At 40.1% G+C, this 20724-nt stretch overlaps 1 protein-coding gene across 3 annotated transcripts in view; it reads right to left on the reverse strand.

Moving 5' to 3' along the window:
- The window catches only part of AAGAB (alpha and gamma adaptin binding protein), a 73792-nt gene that overhangs the window by 39162 nt on the left and 13906 nt on the right, over positions 1 to 20724 (reverse strand). For all 3 annotated transcript variants that reach the window (XM_088024874.1, XM_028100234.2, XM_028100233.2), the window contains exons 2-5: positions 17089 to 17279; positions 16829 to 16925; positions 16402 to 16491; positions 13414 to 13497 (exon numbers count right to left, since the gene is read on the reverse strand). In XM_088024874.1, the coding sequence (XP_087881000.1) occupies positions 13414 to 13497; positions 16402 to 16491; positions 16829 to 16925; positions 17089 to 17279 (462 nt within the window). The remainder of the gene's footprint in view (positions 1 to 13413; positions 13498 to 16401; positions 16492 to 16828; positions 16926 to 17088; positions 17280 to 20724) is intronic.

Here is a 20724-nt window from a genome sequence, read left to right on the forward strand (position 1 = left end):
TGGAGCAAATAATAGCAGAGAACTTCCCTAATGAGAGGAAGGAAACAGGCATCAAAATCCAGGAGGCCCAGAGAGCCCCTCTAAAAATCAATAAAAATAGGTCAACACCCCGACATCTAATAGTAAAACTTACGAGTCTCAGAGACAAAGAGAAAATCCTGAAAGCAGCTCGGGAGAAGACATATGTAACCTACAATGGTAGAAATATTGGATTGGCAACAGACCTATCCACAGAGACCTGGCAGGCCAGAAAGGACTGGCATGATATCTTCAGAGTGCTAAACGAGAAAAATATGCAGCCAAGAATACTATAGCCAGCTAGGCTCTCATTGAAAATTGAAGGAGAGATAAAAAGCTTCCAGGACACACAAAAACTAAAGGAATTTGCAAACACGAAACCAGCCCTCCAAGAAATATTGAAAGGGGTCCTCTAAGCAAAGAGAGAGCCTAAAAGCAGCATAGATCAGAAAGGAACAGAGACAATATACAGTAACAGTCACCTTACAGGCAATACAATAGCACTAAATTCATATCTTTCAATAGTTATCCTGAATGTAAATGGGCTAAATGCCCCAATCAAAAGACACAGGCTATCAGATTGGATTAAAAAACAAGACCCATCGATATGCTGTCTGCAAGAGACTCATTTTAGACCCAAAGACACCCCCAGATTGAAAGTGAGGGGATGGAAAACCATTTAACATGCTAATGGACACCAAAAGAAAGCTGGGGTGGCAATCCTTCTATCAGACACATTAGATTTTAAAACAAAGACTGTAATAAGAGATGAGGAAGGACACTATATCCTACTTAAAGGGTCTATCCAACAAGAAGATCTAACAATTGTAAATATCTATGCCCCAAACATGGGAGCAGCCAATTATATAAGGCAATTAATAACAAAAGCGAAGAAACACATTGACAACAATACAATAATAGTGGGGGACTTTAACACCCCCCTATCTGAAATGGACAGATCATCTAAGCAAAAGATCAACAAGGAAATAAAGACTTTAAATGACACACTGGACCAAATGGACTTCACAGACATATTCAGAACATTCCATCCCAAAGCAACGGAATACACATTCTTCTCTAGTGCCCATGGAACATTCTCCAGAATTGACCACATCCTAGGTCACAAATCAGGTCTCAATCGGTACCAAAAGACTGGGATCATTCCCTGCATATTTTCAGACCACAATGCTTTGAAACTAGAACTCGATCACAAGAGGAAAGTCGGAAAGAACTCAAATACATGGAGGCTAAAGAGCATCCTACTAAAGAATGAACGGGTCAACCAGGAAATTAAGGAAGAATTAAAAAAATTCATGGAAACCAATGAAAATGAAAACACAACTGTTCAAAATCTTTGGGATGCAGCAAAGGCAGTCCTGAGAGGAAAGTATATAGCAATACAAGCCTTTCTCAAGAAACAAGAAAGGTCTCAAATACACAACCTAACCCTACACCTAAAGGAGCTGGAGAAAGAACAGCAAATAAAGCCTAAACCCAGCAGGAGAAGAGAAATCATAAAGATCAGAGCAGAAATCAATGAAATCGAAACCAAAAGAACAGTAGAACAGATCCACGAAACTAGGAGCTGGTTCTTTGAAAGAATTAACAAGATTGATAAACCCCTGGCCAGACTTATCAAAAAGAAAAGAGAAATGACCCAAATCAACAAAATCATGAATGAAAGAGGAGAGATCACAACCAACACCAAAAAATACAAACAATTATAAGAACATATTATGAGCAACTCTATGCCAGCAAATTAGATAACCTGGAAGAAATGGGTGCATTCCTAGAGATGTATCAACTACCAAACTTGAACCAGGAAAAAAAGAAAACCTGAACAAACCTATAACCACTACGGATATTGAAGCAGTCATCAAAAATCTCCCAACAAACAAAAGCCCAGGGCCAGATGGCTTCCCAGGGGAATTCTATCACACATTTCAAGAAGAATTAATACCTATTCTCCTGAAACTGTTCCAAAAAATAGAAATGGAAGGAAAACTTCCAAACTCATTTTATGAGGCTACCATTACCTTGATCCCAAAACCAGACAAAGACCCCATCAAAAAGGAGAATTATAGACCAATATCCTTGATGAACATGGATGCAAAAATTCTCACCAAAATACTAGCCAATAGGATCCAACAGTACATTTAAAGGATTATTCACCATGACCAAGTGGGATTTATCCCTGGGCTGCAAGGCTGGTTCAACATCCGCAAATCAATCAACGTCATACAATACATTAACAAAAGAAAGAACAAGAATCATATGGTCCTCTCAACAGATGCAGAAAAAGCATTTGACAAAGTACAGCATCCTTTCTGGATCAAAACTCTTCAGAGTATAGGCATAGAGGGTACATACCTCAATATCATAAAATCCATCTATGAAAAACCTACAGTGAATATCATTCTCAATGGGGAAAAGCTGAGAGCTTTCCCCCTAAGGTCAGGAACACAGCAGGGATGTCCACTATCACCACTGCTAGAAGTCCTAGCCACAGCAATCAGACAACAAAAAGAAATCAAAGGAATCCCAATCGGCAAAGAGGAAGTCAATCTCTCACTCTTTGCAGATGATATGATACTGTATGTGGAAAACCCAAAAGACTCCATCCCAAAACTGCTAGAACTCATACAGGAATTCAGTCAAGTAGCAGGATATAAAATCAATGCACGGATATCAGTGGCATTTCTATACACCAACAACAAGACAGAAGAGAGACAAATCAAGGAGTCGATCCCATTTACAACTGCACCCAAAACCATTAGATACCTAGAAATAAATTTAACCAAAGAGGCAAAGGATCTGTTCTCAGAAAACTATAAAATACTCATGAAAGAAACAGAAGAAGACACAAAGAAATGGAAAAACGTTCCATGCTCATGGATTGGAAGAACAAACATTGTGAAGATGTCAATGCTACCTAGAGCAATCTACACATTCAATGCAATCCCCATCAAAATACCATCCACTTTTTGCAAAGACATGGAACAAATAATCCTAAAATTTGTATGGAACCAGAAGAGACCCCGAACAGCCAGAGGAATACTGAAAAAGAAAAGCAAAGCTGGTGGCAACACAATTCCGGACTTCCAGCTCTATTACAAAGCTGTCATCATCAAGACAGTATGGTACTGGCACAAAAACAGACACATAGATCAATGGAACAGAATAGAGAGCCCAGAAATGGACCCTCAACTCTATGGTAACTCATCTTTGACAAAGCAGGGAAGAATGTGCAATGGAAAAAAGACAGTCTCTTCAACAAATGGTGTTGGGAAAATTGGACAGCCACATGCAGAAGAATGAAACTGGACCATTTCCTTACACCACACACAAAAATAGACTCCAAATGGTTGAAAGACCTAAACGTGAGACAGGAGTCCATCAAAATCCTCAAGAACACAGGCAGCAACCTCTTTGACCTCAGCCGCAGCAGCTCCTTCCTAGAAACATCGCCAAAGGCAAGGGAAGCAAGGGCAAAAATGAACTATTGGGATTTCATCAAGATAAAAAGCTTTTGCACAGCAAAAGAAACAGTCCACAAAACCAAAAGACAACCGACAGAATGGGAGAAGATATTTGCAAATGACATATCAGATAAAGGGCTAGTATCCAAAATCTATAAAGAACTTATCAAACTCAACACCCAAAGAACAAATAAACCAATCAAGAAATGGGAAGACATGAACAGACATTTTTCCAAAGAAGACATCCAAATGGCCAACAGACACGTGAAAAAGTGCTCCACATCACTCAGCATCAGGGAAATCCAAATCAAAACCTCCATGAGATACCACCTCACACCCGTCAGAATGGCGAAAATTAACAAGTCAGGAAACGACAGATGTTGGCGGGGATGCGGAGAAAGGGGAACCCTCCTACCCTGTTGGTGGGAATGCAAGCGGGTGCAACCACTCTGGAAAACAGTATGGAGGTTCCTCAAACAGTTGAAAATAGAGCTACCATACGATCCAGCAATTGCACTACTGGGTATTTACCACAAAGATACAAATGTAGAGATCCGAAGGGGTACGTGCACCCCGATGTTTATAGCAGCAATGTCCACAATAGCCAAACTGTGGAAAGAGCCAAGATGTCCACCGACAGATGAATGGATAAAGAAGATGTGGTATATATACACAATGGAATATTATGCAGCCATCAAAAGGAATGAGACCTTGCCATTTGCAACGACGTGGATGGAACTGGAGGGTGTTATGGTGAGCGAAATAAGTCAATCAGAGAAAGACATGTATCATATGACCTCACTGATATGAGGAATTCTTCATCTCAGGAAACAAACTGAGTGTTGCTCGAGTGGTGGGGGGTGGGAGGGATGGGGTGGCTGGGTGATAGACATTGGGTAGGGTATGTGCTATGGTGAGCGCTGTGAATTGTGCAAGACTGTCAAATCACAGATCTGTACTTCTGAAACAAATAATGCAACATATGTTAAGAAAAAAGAAAAAGAAGAAGATGGCAGGAGGGGAAGAATGAAGGGGAGTAAGTCAGAGGGGGAGACGAACCATGAGACACTATGGACTCTGAGAAACAAACTGAGGGTTCTAGAGGGGAGGGGGGCGGGGGATGGGTTAGCCTGGTGATGGGTATTAAAGAGGGCACATTCTGCATGGAGCACTGGGTGTTATGCACAAACAATGAATCATGGAACACTACATCAAGAACTAATGATGTAATGTATGGTGATTAACATAACAATAAAAAATTAAAAAAAAAAAGTTCAGGCAAAGTACCTTCCCCACATGAATTAGGTACAACTGCCATTCATGAGAATTCATTGCAGCCCCTTTTGGAACATAATCTATTTTCTGCTTGGATCATCTCTTAGTGTAATGTACTCTATAAACTAGCTCCTGCCATGCTCAATAATGCTTTCATTTTATCTGAAATCTAAGTTATAATAGTCTAAGATTTGGGAAATCAAATTTGTATCCACCCTATACATACCCTATACTACAGATGCCAGTTAAATTCCTTCTCAGCTTTGGTTTTTCCAAACTGACTACTTTGGACTACTTTACTCTCCATTCTTCCCATCCCCTTCACTACTTCCGTAGCCCTGAGGGAAATTTTTTCAAGTTCTGTTGGAACTTTCTTCACCTCCTAGAAAGACTAGGAAGAAGAGTGATCAAAAGGAAAGCCAGTTAACAGCAAGAAGCAGGGAAAATACATCATCATCCAGAGAGAAAACTGTCACCATTATTCTCAGCTCTATGACAAGGTAAAGCGAGTGTCCTTTCCCCCCACACTACCAGCAAAAAAAGATTCTCTATCTGCTAGTAAGTAACAAAACAGTTCTTTGATTTCTCTATGCAGTGAATTGCTTCTAGGACTATTTCACAAAGTACTGAAGTACCGGTTATTTGAAGCATTTAACCAAAAAGGATGGATGAGGTCATCTGGCAAAGACGCTATCAAAGCCATTCCTATATGGAGAAAAGAGACTAGCTCAAAAGTTCCTTACAGTTTTTAATCCAATGTAGTTGAGAGATCTGTCATCCTATCAACCAACTGGTAATACAGACAATAAAGTAATTGTCACTGGGAGCCAGGCAAGTATCCTGAGAGGGAGTGTGTAGCATTTGATATGCACTCCCATACCCACGGTGGGTCTCAGCTGAGAACTGATGGATTAAATTACTCCTAAGATCTCCCAAAATATAAAAGCCTACTGATATTTTCACAAAGACTATGGCTGGTGTCTAAAAACTTTGCTACCATCATCCAACAGACACCCCCCCACACACACCATTCTCCCCTCATTTTTTCATAATTTTAAATACTGGCTCCCTGTCATTTTCTCCAATACTATTTCTGCCTGAATTTGTAGCAAGTTCAATAGACATAGAGATGATCCTCCCAACAATCTCTCAGTTCACTCAATTTCTTTTACTGATGCTGTCCTCTACTCTACTTCGGCCATGTATTCCCAATCACGTCCTAAGACTTTATCATTACCAAAAGCTGTAACTGGAAAGGGAAAGAGAAAATCAGTGGAGAGAGGGTCAGTAAAAAGGTGATAGTTTTGAGGTCCCAGTGGAGTTGAAAAATAGTTGGATTGAGGCACTGTGAGAAGGGAGTGTGCTGGAAAATTAGGTGGCGTTCAGAGAATGGGATGCATGAAATTGACATTATGGAGAGGTCGTAGCTATTGGTGTCACCAGTGACACCCCACACTGCTAAATCCAGAGGTCAATTCTCAGTCCTCATCTTACTTGACCTATTAGCACCATTTGGCATAGCTGACTGTTCCCTCCATCTTAATAACACTCTGCTTGATCCTAGGACTCTACTCTCTTGGTTTTTCTACCTTGCTGATCATTCTTTGTCAGTGTCCTTTGCTGGTTCCTTCTCTTCTCCTGATATTGGAATGTCCCTGGGCCGAGTCCTTGGCCCACTTTATTTACTACGCTTACTCCTTTGGTGACCTCATCCAGGCTCATGGTTTTAAATGCCATGCATTTGCCTCTCTTCTGAACCTCTACACATCTATCCAACGAGCTACTTGACATCTCCACTTGGAAGTCTAGTGCCATCTCAAAGTTAACAGGTCCAAAGCTGAATTACTCATATGTCACCTTGCCCCTCAAAGTCTGCCTCATCTGAAGCTTCTTCATCGTGATTGATGGCAACCTATCCTTCAAATTGCTTAGGTCCAGATCCTGGAATCCTTGACTGCTCTCTTTCTCTCATATCTCATATCCAAACCATCAGGAAATCATGCTAGCTCCACCTCAAAATATATCCAGAATTTGACCTGTTCTTACGTCTTCCATTGCTACGACTCTGATCTAGGCCACCACTCTCTCTCACCTGGAGTATTGCAATGGCCTCCTAAGAGATCTTCTTGGCTCCTCCTCACCTCCATCACCTATTCTCCACCCAGCAGCCAGAGTGATCCTTTTAGACCTAAAGTCAGATCACGTCACTCTTCTACTCAATGACCTGCAACAGCTCCCAGCTGACTTGAAGTAAATGTGAAAGTTACTCTGATGGCCTACAAAGCCTTAAATAATCTAGTTCTCCACTTTCTCTGCCCTTCTCCCCTCAGCCACTGTGTGTTCCTGGATATGCTTCAAACACATCAGGCATGCTTTCCCCTTAGGACCTTTGCTGTAGCTCGCTATTCCCTACGCCTGCTCTGCTCTTCTCCTGGAAAGCCACATGGCGAAGCACCTCATCTCCTTCCTCACATCTCAAGCTCTCAAGGAGACCAACCCTGACCACCCGATTTAATACTGCAGTCTATCTGGCATTCTCAACACCTCAAACCTGCTTTATTATTTCTTTCCCTATCACTTAACATCTTAACATACTGTGCAATTTATTAATTGTGTTGTCTACTGACTATTGCCTCCCCCCAGAATGAAAACTCCACAAGGACAGAGATTTTTGTTCATTTTCTTCACTGATGTATTCCAAGCATGCAGAACAGTGCCTGGGACATGGTAAGTACTCAATAAAAATTTTTTTAATGCATGAATAAACACTTGAAACTGGATTTAAATTGTGGACCAGAAAGAGATGCGAGGTCGACAGAAGAAAAGCTCAAATGGCCCAGATACACCTAGGGTCTCAATTATGCTCCTAGACAATTAGCCACTTAAAAAGGCTGTATTATTGTGTCTTCAATTTCTTTCATGACTGTTCTGTAGTTCCTAGAGTATAGATCCTTTACCTCTTTGGTTAGGTTTATTCCGAGGTATCTTATGGTTTTTGGTGCTATTGTAAATGGAATCGTTTCTCTAATTTCTCTTTCTACAGTTGAAATGCATGAAAGACCTCAATGTGAGACAGGAATCCATCAAAATTCTAGAGAAGAACATAGGCAATAACCTCTTTGACATTGCCCACAGCAACTTCTTTCAAGATACATCTCCAAAAGCTAGTGAAACAAAAGCAAAAATGAACCTTTGGGACTTCATCAAGATAAAAAGCTTCTGCACAGCAAAGGAAACAGTCAACAAAACAAGGAGGCAACCCACAGAATGGGAGAAGATATTTGCAAATGACACTACAGATAAAGGGCTGGTATCCAAGATCTATAAAGAACTTCTCAAACTCAACACCCAAAAAACAAATCATCAAGTCGAAAAGTGGGCCGACGACATGAACAGACACTTCTCTGAAGAAGACATACAAATGGCTAACAGACACATGAAAAAATGTTCATCATCACTAATCATCAGGGAAATTCAAATCAAAACCACATGGAGATACCACCTTACACCAGTTAGAATGGCGAAAATGGACAGGAAAGAAACAACAAATGTTGGAGAGGTTGTGGAGAAAGGGGAACCCTCTTACACTGTTGGTGGGAATGCAAGTTGGTAGCCACTTTGCAAAACAGTGTGGAGGTTCCTCAAAAAATTAAAAATAGAGCTACCCTATGACCCAGCAATTGCACTACTGGGTATTTACCCCAAAGACACAGATGTAGTGAGAAGAAGGGCCATATGCACCCCAAGGTTCATAGCAGCAATGTCTGCAATAGCCAAACTGTGAAAAGAGCCAAGATGCCCTTCAACAGATGAATGGATAAAGATGTGGTCCATATATACAATGGAATATCACTCAGCCATCAGAAAGGATGAATACCCAACTTTTACATCAACATGGATGGGACTGGAGGAGATTATGTTAAGTGAAATAAGCAGAGAAAGTCAATTATCATATGGTTTCACTTATTTGTGGAACATAAGGAATACCATGGAGGACACTAGGAGAAGGAAGGGAAAAATGAAGGGGGTAATCGGAGGGGGAGACGAACCATGAGAGGCTATGGACTCTGAGAAACAAACTGAGGGTTCTAGAGGGAAGGGGGGTGGGGGGATGGGCTAGCCCGGTGATGGGTACTAAGGAGGGCACGTACTGCATGGAGCAGTGGGTGTTACATGCAAACAATGAATCATGGATCACCATATCAAAAACTAATGATGTATTGTATGGTGACTAACATAACATAATAAAATTAAAAAAAACAAAGACACCCTTAAAAAACAAAAAAAAAGGCTGTGTTATTTCTTTCAGATCTGCAGGTGGATTATGTAATGCAAACACTGGTGACTTCATCATAATACTAGCCTCTACCAGAAACAGGCGCTGAGGACGGATGAAAGGCCCTGCCCACGATTTTTGCCTTTGCCTCTAGGTGACACTACACTGGGCAGTCCTGTCTTTTGCCTCCAGCTTTGTAAGTCAGAGGAGTGACTTGCAAACACCACACGATTTAGGAATGGGAAAAAGCAAGTCCGTCAGGGCTAATACCAATTTCAGAATGCCTGATACACTCCCGTGGATGAGGCACAGTCTCTTACAAATAGAACTAGATGACAATCACTTAGTCAGCAGTTTCAGCCAGGGCTGCGTATTTGAACTCCTAAGGCACTTACAATATACTGCAGCTGCCCCTCCCCTCTGAGAGAAATGCTCTGGGTAAGGTCACGTAGCTGTGAGTGACAATGTTAGGACTGGAAACTGTCGCTTGGTTCTTCAGAGGAACATCAGTAAAGGAGACATTTCATTACAACATAATAATGTGCAAGGCCATGTATTACAGCAGTTAAATGCTGTTCTTTTTATTAAAGTCATGGCATCTATGTTCACGAATGAGAAATTTTCTTTACTGGCCCCTATCTTTAAGGGCATGAGATCTAAAATCTCGTGTAAACATTTATTCCTTCACTAAAATAACTGGATGAACTTCCAGTGAAAAGAAAGAAAGAAGAAAAAAGAAAGAAAGAAAGAGAGAGAGAGAGAAAGAGAAAGAGAGAGAGAGAAAGAAAGAAAGAGAGAGAGAGAAAGAAAGAAAGAGAGAAAGAGAGAGAGAGAGAGAAAGAAAGAAAGAAAAAAGAAAGAGAGAGAGAGAAAGAAAGAGAAAGAAAGAAAGAAAAGAAAGAGAGAGAGAGAGAAAGAGAGAGAGAGAAAGAAAGAAAGAAAGAAAGAAAGAGAGAGAGAGAGAAAGAAAGAAAGAAAAAAAAAAGAGTACCTCTAATATCTTTCTTTGTCAACCAACTTTTTGATTTAAACAATTTCTTGGTTTAAAAACCTTAGAGAAGTGACGGCTGCACAACAATGTGAATGTACTCAATGCCTTAATGGTTAACATAGTACATTTTATGCTACGTTTATTTAACCACCGTTTTTTAAAAGGAGAGAAAAACAAAAGAAAAAAGAGAAAGGAAGGAGGGTGAAAGAGGAAAAGATCTAGAGGAGGAGATGGCCCAAAACCAAATCTAACCAGTTTGAGCACCTGCTGGCAGACATTCAAGAAAAGCCTGCTGGGAGGAAGGAGCAGTTCCCCAGGTCCTCAGACCACCAGCAAAGCAAGGCTCTGCAAAGAGCACGGGAAGTAGGTCACTCTGGAAGAGTAACGTGACCCAGCCCATATCCACACAGAGCTTGGTCTCTAATCTAAGACGTGGGGCTACACAAGGATGTCCTTGACGCTGCCTAAGACCTGGGTTGTATCCAAATGTCACAGTATTTCCACATCTAGGACTCCTCCTAGAGAGAAGAGAGTTAAGTTTCCTTCATAGCACATAGTTCAGGATCCTCTTAAACACTTAATTAAGCTAATGGCAGTATTTTGGGTTTCTGTTAATCGCAAATCAGTGTCCCAACACTGAAGAAAAAAGAAGAAGGTTAGAGACGCTCAGGGCAAAGAGTCAGGAAATATCCACAGCATGCCTCCTTGCTCTGCAATTCTCTTTAAGAACACCGTTTAGTGTCTAAAACAAGTAGAACAGCATTTTTTCAGAAAACACCTTTGATCATAATTGCAAAGTAATAAAGTGTGTGCAGTCCTGCCTCTAAATGTATAGCCATAAATGTAAATTGCAAGGCAGTACTTCCTGAATGTATGAACTGACGGGATGGTGGTGGGGAGGCAGATTTTTCGAAAAGCGATTGAAGCCAAATAAGCTTCTCTGAAAATAGTTCTCATAAATTTCACAGGCACCACTGAATAGAATTCTATTCCAAATTGATCCAGTTTATGTACCATACCTTAAACATATTTTTACAGTGAAGATCGTGTACAGCAATGCCCATGATAAATGCTCAACAAGGATTTGCTCAGTGAATGAATGAGGACCGAGCCTCAATCTGAGTTTTGTTTTGGTAACAGGGAGATGACAACATAGGCTAAAATCTAAATCTAGCAGGGCCTTATTTTAACTGCTACTGTAAAAGAATAAAATCTATCTTTGCAATTCAATGCAAGAGACACATTAGATTCCCCCTAGAAAGAATGAAGTGGGGGAGAGGAAGGACAGAAGGGGAAAAAAGGGGAAGGAGTAGCTTACATACCAGAAGGAGCTTCTCCAAGGATGACATGGGTCAGATCTCAGGCAAGCAAAAGGGCCCCAATCTCACTTAACACTCAAGGACCAACCAAAAACTGAGATGAAGTATTCTACTTCTATAAAACTGATCTTCCACTTGACTCTTTTATCTCAGGGGAGATGGGGTAAGCTCAGTGTAAACAGGACTTATTCCTTTCTGTAGCGTTTCACCTACCACAGCGTACTTGTTGAGACAGCCAAGTGCTACAAGACAGAAAACCACCACACAATCGGCAATTCCTAAAGGACTATGTTATGGGATGAACTGCATCCCCCACCAAATTCACAGGTGGAAGTTCTATCTCCCAATACCTCAGCATGTTACCTTATTTGGAAATAGAATGATACCTTATTTGCAGGTATAATTAGTTAAGATGAAGTCACACTGAAGTAGGGTGGGCCCTTAATTCAATATGACTATTGTCCTTTTTTTTTAAAGACTTTATTTGTCAGAGAGAGAGAGCACAAGCAGGGGGAGCAGCAGGCAGAGGGAGAAGCAGGCTCCCCAATGAGCAAGGAGCCCGATGCGGAACTCAATCCCAGGATCCTGGGATCATGACCTGAGCCACCCAGGCGCCCCAGTATGACTATTGTCCTTATACCAAAAAGAAAGGTGAACAGGCACATGGGGAGAAGGCCATGTGAAGACTGGAGGTATGCTATCACGAGCCAAAGAACTGCTGGAAGCCAGAAGAGAGAACTAAACAGATCCCTCCCTGGCACCTTCAGAGGGACCACGGCCCTGCGGACACCTTGGTTTCACACACCTGGCTTCTAGAGCTTGGAGACAGTAACTACCACTTGTCCTTCTAAGCTCCCAGTGTGCAGTACTTTGCTCTCGCAGCCTCATTAAACTGATACCAACAGTAAGGGGCTAACAACGTGCACCAACCAGCCCACCCCCTTCTCGCTGCATCTCAGCTCTGGCTTCCCGTCCCCATGGCCACTTGCCACCATGTCAGCTCAGGCCCCACTACCTCACTCCGGGCTGCTGCCTGGTCTCCCTGATTTCAGATCTACCTCCACCTGCTTCAACCGCCAAACTCACCTGCACAGCACCATGACATTAACGTTTGAAAGATGCCAACTTCTTTGCATCACTCTCTATGTAAAATAGCTCTAGTGACTCACCAATTCCTATCAGAAAAAGTCCAGATTCTCCTGCCTAGCATTCAGGCCTCTCTCTTCTAAGCTAGCTCCAACTGCTAAAGCGACCCTGGAATACACCACCATTATTCTTGATGCCATGCGTCCTCCCCTGCTTGTCACTCTCCCCCTTCAACTATTCAAATCTTGACCATCCCATGGACACTACAGCCAAGACTTGCCTTGATGTTCTCTCTATATACTCATGCCCACAGCAACGACCACATCTCTGACCTCTGTCTTTACTACTTGTATCTGTCTTTCTGCACTCATCAAAGACTGCCTTGCATGGTTACCTAGCATGTTAAAAGTGCACACTTTGATTCCATAGCTGGACTATGAGCTCCTTAGGGATAGGGTTCATGTTTTACAATTCTAGGGGTATTTCTCAAAGCCAAAGACAATGCTAGGTTTATTTTTTCTTAAAAAGATTTTATTTATTTATTTCAGAGAGAGACAGAGAGTGCAAGCATAAGCGGTGGCGGGGGGGGGGGGTGGTAGATAGAGGGAGAAGCAGACTCCTCACTGAGTAGAGAGCCCAATGCAGGGCTCAGTCCCAGGACCCTGGGATCATGACCCAAGACGAAGGCAGATGCTTAACTGACTGAGCCACCCAGGTGCCCCATGACAATGCTAGGCTTATTATAAGCAAGCACTAAGTTCCTAAATTCTTACTGAATTAACTATTAAACATACATTATAAATTCTTAGAAATGTTACTTTTGGCTCTTCCTTCAGCTAGGAACTTAAAATTGAACAAATCTATAGATTTTATATCAGCCTAATGGTTCCACAGATATACAAATAATTTAAAACCTACAAGGAACAGGAAAAAAAAAATTCTTAGGATTCTTAGTCCCAAGTTACTTACCATTCTTCATCACTACATTGGACCATACATTTGCATTCAAGGCTTGAACGATTCGCTTTACTCCTGTAGATTCTGGGAAGTCATCTAATCAGAGAGGGGAAACAGATATATTATACACACGTTTATACACATATACATATACACGTGTGTGTATGGACCCTCCAAGCCATACTTCTAAATAACTGCGGCTTAGTTGTCTTACACATTTAGTTGGTACTTCACATTGTAACTTACTTAGTAAAGAAAAAAATACACAGCTCAGAGCTCTTGATAAGAATATCCTAGCAAGTAAAACAATGAAGTAAATGCACTTTATAAAAGGTTTCTATGATAAAGTCATCTCTATCACCTCACCAACGGAATCTACTCATATTTTCCTGAAAATGTTAGTTCCTGTTAATTACACAATCCTGGCATAGCATTGGAAACACCAATTCTGGCTATTTATAGAGAATGAGTTTTCTGAAGGCAAGAGTGGTCCTCTTGGTATGCCATAAAATGCTGTAAATGCCCTACCTTCTTCTGGGAATCATAGAATAACAATTATTGTTCAAAATGGGTATTCAGAGAACAATTTCTTGATTAGAGGAAGATAGTTTAAGAGAAGTAAAATTACTATAATCATAAGTGTAGGAGACAGGCAAGGGTCATTAAAAATAAAAACCAACAACTTAGTTTGGCTGGGTTAGTACTGGTACTATTTTGCTTCTGGAATTTAACTGATACTACTCAAAATAACAGGGCAGTAATCCCAGTTAGCATACTAATAAGCTGACATTCTTAGTTTGTAGATATATATATACGATGGAAATGAGTGTTATGACTGGATGTGGTAAATGATGGCAAAAGTCGTTTTCACGTGGCTGAAGGAAAAAGTCTCCTAAGAGCTTACGGAGCACAATCCACATAGAACCTGTGTCTAGGAGCCTGGCCGGGCACAGAATTAGAAGTCAGAAAATCTGAATTGGAACTCAGGTTTTTTTTTGTATTTTATTTATCTGACAGAGAGAGAGCTCAAAGAAGCAGGGGGAGCAGCGGAGGGAGAGGGAGAACTCAGGCTCCATTACTTGTTAGCTATTTGATCAAGGGCAAATCATGTATGTTATTCTCAAAGAAAAGTGGGGCTGACGCCACTCTGCACACACCTCTCCCAGAGGAAAGAGGTGCAGGAACTGCCAAGTCACTGATGAAACCGCCCCCTCTAGGCGGGACTCGCCGCCTAACTCGGTGCCCAAGGGACAGCAGACCGTACTGACTGAGGGGTGGATGGATCATCTGAAGAATATCAACCTATCAACCTAACAGAAATATGGCACGGATTGAACTGGAAATACAAAGATGAGTTTTATCACCATCAATGTTTAAATGAAGAAATAAAAGGCACGTTTACCTGAACTATGAGTGATTCGGTTCTTAAAAGGACAACTAACACTTCAGATGACAGAACCAGAAACCAAAACTGTGGTCTGAAATAAAGAGCTAGCACCAGTAAGATGAAATCTAACCCAAACAAGCAGAGAGTCTCACACTGGTGTTAGGTGTCAGGACACATGCGTACAAAGTTCATGGTTTGTTTTTAAGAATTCTGGGGAGGATTTCATTACTTCATCTAAAGATATGTCAAAATCTATTTTAATATTAAGTGGCATTAATGCAAGAACATTGTTCAGACAAGGAGCAAGGAGATGGGTAGTGGTATAAGGGAGAAGAAATTACAAAATAAAAACAGATTTAAATAAATGACTCAAATGTGGACTCTGCAGGACAAAAGGAAGAAGATAAAATTCTAGTGTCAGAAATAAGCAGTTATGTACATGCTCACATACACAAAACAAGGCCTAAGTTTAGGGGACCTGAAAGACATGGGAAGAGAAATTGTACTTGTTAATATTCAATTATTATTTAAAAATGTACAGGGAGAAAAATCAGCCTTTTTATCCTCTTCTTCTCTGGCAGGGTTTTATTCCCAAAGGTAACATTTTGGAAAAATTCTAAATAAGCCAGAATATAAAAAGAGATTTAATTCCTTTCTAAAAAAAAAAAAACTGGGTTTCATAGGGCGATTACTTATATCCTATCTATGTACTTCAATTCAGATTGGTTGTCTCTTAGAATGTCTTTCGCAACAACTGGCATCCTCTCAACACCACGTCCCTACTGGTCCCCTCACTACAAGCCCGGTGCCTTTCCCATTGCTTCCCCATGGAGCAAGTGACATGTGAAAGGTCACGATGCCACCAATTTCTACAGAGAAATAATCTCTCCCATCTCTGAAATACCACAGCACCAATATATTTTTTTAAATATTTATGACATTCCACTTGGCGATTCAATTGTTCATACATGTATTTATCTCTTGTACTGGACTATGAGGTTTTGGTGGCCCCAAACCTGTCTTCTCTAGGTACATCCCACGGCACCTAGCACAGGTGTGTATGGAAGGAAAGAAGCTGAGAAGAGCAGTGGAGGAAGAAACAGAAGGTCCAGAGTATCACAGAAGGCAGTTAAGCGAAGAGCTACCTGGGGGTGGGGGGCATTCTGGGTCTATTTTTGGTTTCACATGTCCAGAGGACATAGAAATAGGGCTGATATGCCCCTTAAGGTTCCTGGGAATTCAGCCTCAGGATGTGAGAAATTCAAAATAAGGAACATAAACTTTAACTATTTAGTGTATAGATCAAACCCTCTTTTTCTGGCAGCGGACAAAGGATAAGAGATTGAGGAAACAACTAAGATTTAAGGTAGAAATCTTCTACCTTTATCTATAAGAAAAACAAACAATATTTGAAAAGTCCTAACGTGTGGTAAAGCCAAAACAATGGATTTGGTTAACAGTAAGACCACACCGATAGGTTTTGCACAAATCTCTTCAAACAGCTGAGGAAAAAATGTTTTTTGAATTTCACTTGGATTCTTCTTCCCTGGATTAAAATACTCCTTCATATCTGAATCCAAACGCCATGTTTCTCCTGACACATAAATACTTACCATCCTCCTCAGGCAACTCTTCCGGACTAAGTTCTACCAATTCAAAACCATGTTTGATGCACCATTCTTGAGCTTTTTGTCGGTTTACACCTAATGTGCAAAAGAATCTTCATAAGTAAAAAATTTTTAAAACAGAATATTGCTGCAATACTCTCCATAAATCTCAGTGTTACCCTTAATGTAAGTTATTCTAAAGGCATCCAAAATAAATATAAAGAAAATGATTTCTCAAACCCAAAGTGTCCATTCTTAAAAAAATAAAGCGTAAATACTGCAAGATTCCAAAGAGAAATAGCTAAAAATACTTCTGTAAAGTAATATAATCACAGGAGATGTACTGTTCTAAGTTAAGAAAACAAAAGTATATTCTGTTTACCAAGGGACAGCAATTGTGTATACCAACCATGGTCCCGTCGGCATGCCTTACCATTTTCACACACTCTGTCACAGACCAGGATCATGACCTCAGGTAACCATGCTTCTGCCAGTGGAAGCCATGAGGAAACACCATCAAGACCAGATTTCTAGAGGGAGGAAAAACAAACATACAAACATACAAACAACCAGAAGAAGAGACCATAAGAGAACTCATGGAAAAGGCTGGGGGCGGGTGGGGGGGGAGAGGGGGGATGGGAAGAGAGTACCAAGTAATTTCTTACTCAAGGTCCCTGGCGAACCAAATCTTACTTGTGTGCTGTCGAAGTAAACCACAAATGCTTGGACAGACTCCGCAATTTCTGCAGTGATGAGAAATTTGTTTGGCACCACACACAGATTGATATCTGCTGAATAGTATTTATTATCAATGGTCCAAGGATAAAACCTCACGGCATCATCGGCAGTCACTTCCACAATAAGATCTTCCGTTCCAAGGATATCTAAACAAAGGAAACAATGTTACCATGGAAAGTGCAGCACTGATACACACTGGTCAAGTCTCTCAAAAAGATACCAGACTCGGGTGCCTGGGTGGCTCAGCGGTTGGGCTTCTGACTCTTGGTTTCAGCTCAGGTCATTATCACATGAGTCATGGGGTCAAGTCCCACAGCAGGCTCCACACTCAGTGGGGAGTCGACTTGAAGGTCCTTTCCCTCTGCCCCTCCTACCACTCACTCTCTCACTCTTTCTCGCAAATTAATGGGTAAATCTTAAAAAAAAAAAAAAAAAGATACCAGATTAATATGGTGCTTCACCTACTTCTCTTTGTTAAGGATTTCAAAAGGTCTCCCATTTATCAGGGTATTTTCTTCTCAATCATTTGATTGTAAAAGTAATGGTAACATAACTCATTGGCTTTTGTTTTTTAAGGACACAAAAACGACTGTGACTAGATTAGATAGAAGACAAAATAGTCATGTAACCAAACACCCAGAAAAGAGCAAGAAGAGAAAAAATAACAGCTTACATTTATTTTATTGCTTACATACTTCATGTGAGATGGAAGGCTACAAGAATCTTCAAGAATCTGTAACTATTCTGTCCTTATTGCAAGCTGCAAGGAAGGTAGCAGTAAGGCTAAGCCATTAATAAAATAAAAGCTACACATCTTCCCTGGGCCAAATGCTTATACATTAATTCAACTAATCATATAAAAGAATGGATACTGAAAATGATCCCAATTCCATTTATATTCAGTCTTGTTCAGATTCTTTGAAAGCCAACTCTAATTTTTGTTTGATAAAGACAATTTTGGCATAATTTAAATACATAATGGCCAAGCAAATTTAATTATTTAGAATATGCTTAAATCCTTCAGAAACCCATGTGCAGCATGGCTATAACTAACAAAACTCTTACAGTAAAAGCCAAGTCAATGAAGACCAAATAGAGATGAGGTCACGGAACCACCGAAGCAGTCTGCTTCCATAATGCCATAAAATATTCAGAAGTGGAAAAACATTAGAAATTGTTCTAACCTAAACTCCCATCTCTCACATCCATACCCACAACCTCCGTTTTATACAGATGTGGAAAGTAAGCTTAGAGAAGTAAAATAACATGCCACTAAAACTGGATTATTATAAGAATATATGGCAAAATGCCACAAACTCCTTTTTGACACAAACGAAGATGAACATAGAAAATATCCCTCAAACTCACAATTAGCAGGACACAGAAAACTAGAAGCTAAACTTTCAATTCCAGAACACTGCCATAGTTTTTGCTCAATAAAAAGATATGGGGAAATTACTTAGTCCAAGAGACTGCTAGGAATAATGTATAACAACATGTAAAGTGTATATGTGACATATGCAAGCTTTTCATTGGTAAATTTTCATCATGTGGTTACTAGGAGGAACCAGTCTGAAAACAAAACCCCCTTTTTTTAATTAAAATAGAAAACTAAATTTAAAATAGATGTAAGACTACATTTGACATACGGTGCATGTGAAACTAACTTTCTTAAAATTTTTCACCACAACTACAATTGTTACTTTTTAATTACCATGAGATCTGTGCCCATATTTGAAAATCTGAGTTTATCTTGTCTCTTTAAGAAATCAGCAGTTCTTGCTGCTTAATTTCTACCTAAAGTAATCTTTTACTAATTATCAGTCAATTCCATAGCAACCAGCTACAATGTCCTTCATGGAGCATTATTACAAGTTCAGGTAGGAAATAAGCAGGAAGAACAGATAAAGTATGACAACCAAAGATTCTGTTTTCATGTAAACGTCTCACAGGAAAAAAAAAAAAAAACCCTCCTAGATCAAAGTCTATGTTGCATTCAAAGCTAATCTTCCAAACTTCAAGCAGGTGGCATAGCAATATGCCGATAAAAGCACATATGGAAGAAGGCAAACTAAACCAAGGGAAGTAGCAAAAAAAAATGTATAAACTGATTTTTTTTTAAGGGTAGGAGGAGCCACCAGATGGAATCAGTTTTCTTCATTCATGGGTAATTTTTTAAAATAACGAATTAAATGTTTTTTTTTAAAGTGGGGAAGCACAAAGGGTAAAATGTGTTAAGGGGCAAAGTACAGGGAGCACGGGAAAAGGACTCCTACCATCATCACAACCAGTTCTTGATATTTCCTAAATTGGTGGTATTGTTAAAAATTGGAAGAAAATTTCAGTTATGCTTTTTTGAAATGCTGTCTTCAACGAACATGAAAAAATAAAGTCCATGAAGGTGTCATCTACTTACTAGCTGCAATTTAGGATATTTGGATCCATTAAGGGTGGCTGGTTTTATTAATCAATGTGTAGAATACAAGACAACAAACCAATGTGTGTTACTCAGAGCTCTTAAAAATTTTATATTGTCTCTGATTTTCAAATGAGGAAGATATTTACTGAACACACAGAAAGAAGCAATTTCTCTTTTCTCTAAACCTAGATGAGAACAGAACCAGTAATTTGGGAAAATGAATTCCACCTTTTGGTGTTTTAGTAGCTACGCGTGTTATTTTTCTTACTCCTTGTGCTGCCTAGAATAACTTGATAGCTCAATTTACTTATCAGATTATTTTTAACATTTTATGTCTAATCAGAGACTTTCGGCGAGGCCGCATATGGACTTTATTATCACAATCTGTGCCATTTCACAACTAGAGAAGAGTGAATGGTCTCATTCTTCTTGTCATCAATATCATAATGTACAGTTTAATTTAAAAAATGTAAATGTCTACACTAAATATAGCTTTTCTCGCTCATCTTTTCTATTTGGTTTCAAACGTCTAACACATTTATTCTTTTCCAGATTAAAATAAAAATTGCTCAAATGCTTATGCACATGACTAAGAGTTTCTGGAGATCAGCCAGGATCGTTTACTCATTTCACAGATGGGAAAACTGAGGGCCAAAAAAAAAAAAAAAGCCACTTGCCTGAAGGAGAAGAGCCTAAAATGAAATTCAGGGCACCAGCATTTTTTCCTTCTACACTAGCACACATGTTTAGCATCTGAGACAGATTACACTCAAGTGTCCAATGGTCACAAGCCAAAACTAACCTATGGGCCTACAGTATCCCCTGCTTTTTTAGGAAAATCAAAAATAACAGCCAGAACAAGGGCACCAGAATATACAAGCCGAAACACAGTTAACCCATTCAAAAACTGTGTATGGGTTGGGGGTATTTATATGTCCCAAGTTGAGTCATAGTGATCCTGTAGGGGTTTTTTGCCAGACTTCCTAGAAAACCCTACAATGTTCTTTTGCCCTTCTTTGCCCTTCCCTAAGCTGACTTTTGATGTAGTCAAAATGATGCACAAGTAAAATCAAGAGCAGCTTCTCCCTCCTCCTGGTGGATGTTGGCCTGTCTCATTGCACTGCTGGCAGCCACCTGGTGGAGCTGCAATACATCATTTTCTAAGAGACAAA

This window comes from Eumetopias jubatus, unplaced genomic scaffold (assembly GCF_037043125.1).
Source record: "Eumetopias jubatus isolate StellerSeaLion01/CBP00866 unplaced genomic scaffold, mEumJub1_p1.0 scaffold_7, whole genome shotgun sequence".
In the NCBI taxonomy this organism is placed as follows: domain Eukaryota; kingdom Metazoa; phylum Chordata; class Mammalia; order Carnivora; family Otariidae; genus Eumetopias; species Eumetopias jubatus.